The sequence below is a fragment of the Cupressus sempervirens genome, chromosome 1 (genome assembly GCF_028749045.1).
Source record: "Cupressus sempervirens isolate cs-2001-9-10 chromosome 1, ASM2874904v1, whole genome shotgun sequence".
NCBI classification, from domain to species: Eukaryota; Viridiplantae; Streptophyta; class Pinopsida; order Cupressales; family Cupressaceae; genus Cupressus; species Cupressus sempervirens.
Genome location: NC_143118.1, coordinates 628,991,131 through 629,000,354, shown reverse-complemented (window position 1 = coordinate 629,000,354; position 9,224 = coordinate 628,991,131). Strand labels below are relative to the sequence as shown.

Genomic DNA, 9,224 nt, shown 5'->3' with positions numbered 1-9,224 from the left:
CATCAACATAGTTTTGAGCATTATCTCACTGTTCTAGAACTGCCAAATGAAAATGGTGTCAGTTGAAAAAATGAAAAAAGACCTATCACGCATGTATTTCGGGTCTTTGGGGGCAGAATCAGTGAAAAGCAGCAGTTAATCTGCGCAGCTGATCTTCTCCCTCTACTCTTCGTCATTTCCTGCGCAGCTGATCTTCTCCCTCTACTCTTCGTCATTTCCTCTTAGTTGCTTTTGGCAGTTATGCTGTTCCTTGACTGCCCATAAGTGAGAACGTAAATTCTTATTTCTTCAATAATAAAAGCTAGACCATTATATCCTACTTTTACATCCTGGCCAGAAAACAGTGGATGAAATTAATTCCACTTTCCACTTTTTAAATGTATATCTTATAGCAAGCCAAAGAAACAACATTATGACATCATCTAGAAATCACAATCGCAAGAAATTCCTCTTCTTCAGAATTGAAGAAAAGACATCTGTGCATTCTTGATTAATTTTACAACTCTAAATTGTCAAGGCCATCGGTCTAGGCAGTCCCAATATTTTATTTTATTTTGCAGGGACACGGTCTTCACTTTGCACCTTAATAGCTTTATTGTGCATTTTGAACTTAGTTAATTTCATCTTCTAATTGATATTTATGCCCAGCTTAATGTTAACTGTTATAATGCAGTTTCTTTTGGATATCGGAAGCAGTGACAACTAAAAATGTGTGTCATGTCTTATCCGAGCATAACAACTGCAGATGCGAAATCACATATCTTTAGGGCCTTCAAATGTAATGAATTTTGATCACCATCTTGAAGCAGTTTGGAGCTTGAATTAATTGTACAAGGAATTGCTCCTCTACTATCTTCTTATAATCTCAAGATACACTCATTCAATATAAACCTTGCCATCCATAAAACCCAAGTATGCTTTCAGATCAAGTAGCCGGTTGCATGCTTCCTTCAGATGTTAGCCTAACTTCATACAAATTTTCTCCACCTTCTCCTGCACTCAAAAAAATTCATGAACATATAGGTTGAATGTAGATCATATAATTAACAATCAATGCATAGATTTTGATCAACCAAGCTTACAAAATTGTCAATAGATGCATAGATATTCATACCTATGCAAAATATAGAACCATCATGTTTTTTACTACATTCAAGTTTTCACTAACATTCTCGTTGTTCAATTATATAAAATGAACTAAGAAATATTCTAAAATTTTGTGTTCCATCGAACTTTTGGAAATCTAGCTCATGCAGAAAGGGAATTAGCAAATATACCAACTTGCGCAGTGATGCCAGGCCCAAAAAAGGATGCAAATTTGGCCTGCAGAAACCATTTTTGTTCAGAACAGAAATTGATTTTCTAAAATCCAAAGTAAGATCTTTACTGGAAGTTAATGTATTCCCAAGGGCATCTTAAAACTCAAAGACAGATGCCATGTTGAAAAAAACCTAAACTATGTATACTACACACAAAATCACAAAATAATATATTAAATTCTTCTGGTGACAAAAGCATGCCTGTCTTTGCTCAAAATCTGTCAGCTGCAATGGCTTAGACTCAAACACTAATACCAGAGAGTACTTTCCTTCTGCGGTCACCTGTGACACTGAAATATCCAGTCAGCAATCTCACATTCAATTAATAGTAAAGCAAACATGTTGATAGAAAAGCTAATAAACCCGATGGTATCCAGGGAACAATAGTTAGAATGGCTAGGACTCATATCTTCTAAATATACATTTTTCAATATTTGTAAGTCTCAATCAAGAGAAAATTAAAACCTAATATATTTGACCTAATAATGTATATGCTAATAGCGTCCAAATTCAACAGCTCAGAATTGTAAAAGGGGTCACTCAGCAAATGATTTTGACAACATCCTGAAATATCAAAGAAATTACAGTAATACAATGGATTGTGGAAATTTGATCTCTTTAATATCAAAGAAATGACAGAACTTTTGGATAAGATGAATGATTAATTTGATACAATAAAGAAGATTTTAAATTGTGCAAGTCTCTCTTCATAATTGCTGCAATAACCTCAAAAATCCTAAGAATTGATGGGACTGGGTGGCTGCCAAACTCAGAATGTTTGTTATTGTAATAAGACAATTTCAGTTTTCTTGTCCACTCTTAGGACTGTTATCTGAGTTTCTGCATAAGAGCTGCAACATGTTAAATGTCTACTATTTCTGATTCAAAGCATTCTTCACATGGGATTCTTTTGTTCTCAGAAATGATCTTTTCCAATCCATAACACTGAAAGCACCTTTTAAAATTTCCTATTAAACTGAATACCAAACCCCAGAGAACTGTTTCTGAAGATCCTTCACCCTCTCAAATTTGTACTGATTTCTCAAGCTCTGACAGTTAGCCTAACTGATGTGAACTAATACTTCCACCAGTGATAAGAGAATCTTTACTCATTTGAAAGGGAAGACAATAAAAAAGGGAATAAATCAATTTATTGTACTAGTAGTTACAACTGTCAAATTCATGTGCATGATGAACCTACATATAGACATCCCTGTGGTCAAGATGAAAAAAGGAGAACACGTATGATTATGTAAACAGCTCAGATTTTATACACGTCCAGCTAAGACATCATCGTGCAAGATTCCCATAGCTATTTCATTATGCAATGTGGCCTCAGATCCAATTTCTTCATTCAAATTGTAAACGAATCAGATACAAACCTTCGAGTAATGGAAAATTAAGATCATTTGGCCAGTATTTTGTATTAATATTCCATATTGGAGGAGTTGCTATAAGTTAGAAACTTTATTGGCCATTGGGCCACAAAGTTGGTGAACTCTATGTAATGTGTCACCACATTTGCATTGATGATCTATTTGTGCACAAAACCGCAAGCTCAGTCTTGAAGAATCTTTCTAGGATTGCACTCTTTCAATGCACAAGTCATACAGAAAGCTGAAAATGGCATTAATCTGCATATCTATAAAATTATGCAACCTTGCAGTACAGTTAAGAGTCAGTAAGGTCATCAGCATGCAAACATAAATTACACTTTCTGAATTTATGAGCACAAAAGTAACAAAGTAGCACACAGAAGCACAATTAATTGGATTTGCAGTCAACGCATTAAAAAAGCACAGAAAGCTACACAATGAGGCCATAAGTTCTAGTCAAGTGGCTTCTGAACAAAAATGGTTTCTCCCATATCATTTTACAGTGCTACAAATTTTGCTTTCATCCATCTCAATGTATTTCACTGAGCATGGAAGGGTACTGATTAGACTTCATCCACAAGAAACAGTGATACCTTTGAGAACAAGCGCACTTACCTGCATTCCATTGAACCTACGTTGCCTCAAGTTCCTGGAATGGGGAAGGCAAGGGATGGGGAGACATTTCAGAATCCTCAATTTTTAGAGGAATTTTCAGGGATGGTTAGTGTTGTGAGGTCTTCGCACCATCAGCCCATTGCAAATGAGGACCCCTGCTTTTCGCTTTAGCAGCTAGTAGTTCAGTGGTCTTAGTGGCAGTGTAGCAACTTTTCGAGGTGATAGATCCAAGTCTTGGTTAAGGTCAAAGTGAAGTGTTTGACTTGGGTGAGTAAAAACCTTGTTGGAGGTAAGAGTTTACAATTGGAGATCAAATTCCAAATCCTTAGTTAAGGCTCTTGAATTAGAGAGGGCAAGAACATGAAGTGTTTGGAAAAATGTGAGTGATCTCACGAATTGATCCAACCACCATGAGGGATATCAAGTTTCCAATCAATACCACACTGTCACATCCCCGTCAGTTCAACCTTTGCTGAACCATGTAAGTGTGAAAATAATTGTAAATAAAATATTGAAAAACCTTGCTACAAGGAAGAACAGGACACATGGTGCCAATACGGGCACCATGTTAAGGCATGGACACCCGTTGTTTGGAAAAGACAAGCAACAGAGGATAGCATGGGAAGCCTTCACCATGGTGAATGAAATGAGGTTTCAGAATTTGCAATAATTGCAGGATTCACACAAAATGGATTTGTTGAGAATCTTAGAAATTTCCAAGTGAATGCACTTAGCAATGATTTGGCCTCAATAACTAATCATCTTGTAATCAATGTTATTAGATCTATTAATTAGGAGAAGAGTATTATATAATTGTCCCTTACATAATTAACTAAGAAATATATTCACATGTACATTGTATCCTGCAACCGATGAAGTGGTAGCTTTTAAGTATTATTACTTGATTCTGTTTATGTTGAAAGGGAAAAAAAGTAGGATTTACTCATAAAAGTAGATTCCTCATGTATGGTGTCTTTAAATTTTAAATACTTATTTAGATTGTTAAGAAAATAATTCCATTAAGAATCTCGGTCATGATGAACATGCATCCATAGCCATATTCTTGGATGCCATTTATAAATCCTTTATTGACCACCCTCTTTCATATTATGGGTGCTTAGTATATCATGTCATAATTAACTCAAAATATTCTAGCCAAATGGGGCTTAAGATGTTTGTGTAAAATCATATTATTAGCCCATGACTAAGTGTATTGGACTTTAACCACTAGCATGAAATTAGTTTATCATGTTGTGAGCAGATCCTAGTTGGCTTGGCCTTAACTGAAATGTTATTTAGGATTATGATACCCTTATATTATAAACAAATCAGTCCCAAAAAGCTATTATTCACCTATCCTAAGATTGGTATCATTGTGGCATCTAATTTAGAGAAAAATATGATGAGGCTTTGAATACTTGTAATATAACAAATACTAACTGTAGAATACTGTTGATATAATGGCAAGATGCACATTGTGATGAAAGAATTTAGGAATAGTATTGGTTTACCTATAAGGCTAATACAGTGTTAGATTCTATCAACATTTGAGAATTAGTAGAAGGGATGCTATTGGGTAAAAAGGAAACTTTGACTTTTATTTAAAAGATTGGATATGAAGTGGCTATTAATGTAAGTCAAATTGTGATGTGAATATCAGGATTTAACTGTGTGATTTTTGAGTCAAACTCGATGACCCATGTTTCATGAGTAGTGATTCAACATGAATCCATCTCTCATGATAATAAATGGAACACTTAGCACTCATTGGATCTAGGTGATGCTCACAGGGGTGAAGCACCGGGACTTCCCGGGAGGTCACCCATCCCAGTACTACTCCAGCCTGAGCGCGCTTAACTACGGAGTTTCCTCCACAGTTAAACCCAAAGCTTGCAACCCCATTTGCTAAGTGAGCATCCAATGAGTGCTAAGTGTTCCATTTATTATCATGAGAGATGGATTCATGTTGAATCACTACTCATGAAACATGGGTCATCGAGTTTGACTCAAAAATCACACAGTTAAATCCTGATATTCACATCACAATTTGACTAGCTGTGGAAATCATCTCCTACTTATCAATGTAAGTCAAGTTAAATGTATATGTGATCCTCGATCTTATTGACCTCAAAAGATGATACAAATTGCAACTTGTGTTGGCATTAATGGTTGTAGTATCTTATCTCTTGTGGGAAACTCTAGTTGATTGTGTGCAAGCACATTGTGATATATTCGATTACTAAACATTTCAAGTGTGACATTATTAGATGTAGTTACATGGGACACTAGGCATGGGAAAATCTATTGTAGTGGCAAAAGGTGCAATAAGTTCCTTTAATGTCATGTTATCCTTTTTGTTTAGTAGTATAATATTTTGTGCTACATAAACATGAATGGTATCTGGGAAAAGGGGTAAAATCTTTTATACAACTTATGAGATGCATGGACCCCTTCGTAAAAGAACCTCAATATACTTCAATATTAAATCTATTAGATAAATTTGTAAAGAAGTGTTTCCATATGGGTTTGATAGTTGAGTTAGATGATGTACTAAAAGCTATTTTAGTATACTCATGTTAGATTGTGAATAATTAAGTTAGTGGAGTGTAGACAAACATCTTACTATCCTTAGATGGAATTATTATTTGTTGAAGGGTATCATTTGAATATCTTGTGTATAAGTGTTGGAGTTGAGGAAAGCCAACTCCGAAGACGCCAAGATCACCTGCATGCTAACCTGTCAAAGAGAAGCCATAGAAGGGGAGGAGCATGGAGCACGGGCAAAAACCCTAAACGGACATGAGAGCAAAAAATGCAAACACAATAAGAAATGTATTTACAATAAGAAATGGCTTCGTCGATGTTACAATAAGAGAGAGCCCGAATATAAAGAGCTCATGGAAGCTTGTAGAACAAGCTGGAAGGAGGTAGAAGATAAGATTGACAACTCAGCACACATCCACAAAAAGTGGAATATGCTAAAAAAGGAACAAACTCCCGAGTTGTCAACAACTAACCACTACATGCATTAAATATGAAATATTAAATAAATGCATGACCTAAGTAAACTTAAGCAATAGAATAAATAATTAAATATTAATTATTTACTCTAACAATAAGAACATTTGGGTACGTGTTCCTTGAGTAACCCTGTGAGGAGAACTACGTGTGACTTTGACCCATTTGGAAGCGGGAACTTATGCGGCACTTGGGTGAAGGATACCTATGTGACCTCAAGTCCATAGGGGAGGGTTTATTGAGGGGATAACTCTAGGGATCTAGGTTATTCCTTGTTGAACCTTCCTCTTTAGTAGGCTTTAGATGAGGTTGAACATGTAATAAATGTTAGGAAAAGTCAAGAAAATAAGTTATATTATATACATAATGTGCTTGAATAGAACGTCAAGGAAATGAATTGGGTTGTCTTTTGTACAGTCGATATCAGCTTATGGTTGCATGTTGAGTCAAGACCATAATGTATTGGTTCTATGTAATTATTATGTGTTTGAGATATGTAATTCTAGACAACGATTTGAGTAGGTACTCCTTGATAGTTTGATTGCTATCTACTTGTTTTGAGTTAGGAACCTCTTCCAATTACAATGCTAAGCCAAGTACAGGTTTTGACTTTTACGACTACAAATGGAGTTGGGACCTTACAAGGGCATAGATAGAGATATGCATTCCTCTAGCACGTAGACTAGTCTTCTCTATTTGAGGTGATCACTGAATGATAAATCCTATGACCCGCTAAAGGTAAGCTTATCCACTCAAGATTAACAATAGTCAAGGAGCATACTAAGCTAGTAGATTGCCAAGTGTATCCCCTAGTTAGTCGATGGTTACTACCAATTGCATGCAGGCGAAGGATACCCACATTGATCTAGGGAATTTAATTAATTCTGCCAGAAGCATTTGGTTATGGGGGCCAATTTATGCCGAGGATGGATGGCCTAATTGCTTAGCACCAAAGAGAAATTCTAATGACAAAAAGGTAGGTGATAATTGGACCAGCCTCATGGTATGACTTTGGGCTTAGTTTGATGTGAAATGGTATACTTCCCCTTGTTGGATTGAGGACAGAACCTTGGTGCAATATGGAATGCACCAAATCCTCTTCCCAAATATTTGCTAGTGCAAAAGACTAGGAAGAGGAATGAGATCCACAGTGTAGTGCGCAATATATCGATATTACTTCTCTTTGGGATACAATATGGTAAATGTCACCTCTTTTTTATTTGGTACCCTTACACACATGCCCTTATTTAATTAATGCCCTAGATGAGATTACTATTTCTTTAATGGTTTTGTACTTGTGCCCTAGCGGGAAAGATCTAACCTAAACGGTGGTTTTATTGCCCTATATGGTTTTTGAATATTATTAAACAGTGGATTTGTTTCCCTAAATGGTTTTTGAATATTATTAAACCGTGGTATAACTTTTGTGCCCTAGACGGTATATATGGACTAATAGTGGTTTTGCAAACTTAGCCCTAGGCGGATTCCGATTTCAGAATTTATGGTATTTCTGTTCAAGACTCTTAATTTTGATTGAATTGGTTATACTTAAAATCATGGTTAAAATTATTGGTTAGTGCATTGATTTAACTTAATATTAATAAGAGTTTACTGACATGTTAATATAATCATTGATGAAGGTCTTGCTACTTAAATCGAAAATCAAGGTTTAACCACTTGTTTGGATTGGATGCAAGAAGAACGTGAAACAGGCCCGAAGGGGGAGGAGGCAACACTAGGAAAGGGGATGTGGGATGATCAAGTTCCAAATCCTGGAAATGGAAAGACTTGGAAAATTACACCTAGATGGACATGGTGACTTAATTTGGAGGGACTCACCATCTCATGTTATATAGATCAATGACAATTATTATCCCAAACTAATCTTATCCAATTCAAAGTCATGGGGACCGACTAGTAATCTACCCTATAGTCATTCCAACTCCTCCAATCATGGGGATTTTCTCACTAACATGATTTTAATTAAATTGGACGAAGTCTTAAGGTAGTGGAAACATTAGAGAATTATATTAAACCTACACCAACTTGGCTAGATCCTTATTTCACCATTATCCCTATCATGGAAATTATTTTCCTATTGATATGTTTCCTTCGTTTAATCATTTAATAATTTTCTATATTGATTCCAACTTAAACGTTGGACTTAAGGCTTTCGGCAAACATCTCATTCATTATAAATTCCACCGATCATTATAAATTTCAAGATGTATACAATCAGAGGCAGGGAAGTATTCCATACGTGAACATTAGAATATGGTTTCATAAAACAAAGCCTTAATCAGTTGAAGCCTTGCACGATGGAGATGGCAAGGAATAGAGCCACGTAAAACCTTAGTTACCGATTCTTTGCTGAAATGGCCAGATGCTGGTTTCGATGCGTTCGGATGCTTGGGTGCGTTAGGATGCTGCACGGATTCTCCCTGAAAGCACATCCTGGGACTGTGGGTTCTTGGTGGATGCACTGCAGTGCATCCAGCAAGAATTCACAGGTCCAGGATGTGCTTCCTAGGAGAATCCGGAAGCATCTGGGCCCATCTAGAAAGCACCCGCAGCCAAAACGCCTTTTAGATGTCAATTTTAGGATGTATTTAATTGATGATGATGGGAATGTCGATTTTTTTTTAGAATGCTTATGATTCCGAATGACTGAATTTGATTAGTGAATTTGAAGTTGAACTATCAATGGTGAAGCATCATGCTATGGAATGGTTTATTTTTGTATATTTCTTGCATTTCTTTGCATACATAAATTTTAGTACATATATATTATTATGTCTGTGTGTGTGTGTGTGGACGCACCCAAACACATCCAAAATCCCCAAAAAAAAAAAAAAGTTCTGCGGATCAGCACCCTGCACCCGCATCAGCATCAGAA

General features: G+C 36.1%; 1 protein-coding gene across 1 annotated transcript in view; it reads right to left on the bottom strand.

Moving 5' to 3' along the window:
• Positions 1 to 348: 348 nt before the first annotated feature.
• The window catches only part of APE1 (acclimation of photosynthesis to environment), a 73,108-nt gene continuing 64,232 nt past the window's right edge, over positions 349 to 9,224 (bottom strand). Inside the window, exons 7-9 of the mRNA XM_089833160.1 lie at positions 1,521 to 1,601; positions 1,278 to 1,323; positions 349 to 993 (exon numbers count right to left, since the gene is read on the bottom strand). Coding sequence (XP_089689286.1) covers positions 926 to 993; positions 1,278 to 1,323; positions 1,521 to 1,601 — 195 coding nt within the window. The 3' untranslated portion in view covers positions 349 to 925. The remainder of the gene's footprint in view (positions 994 to 1,277; positions 1,324 to 1,520; positions 1,602 to 9,224) is intronic.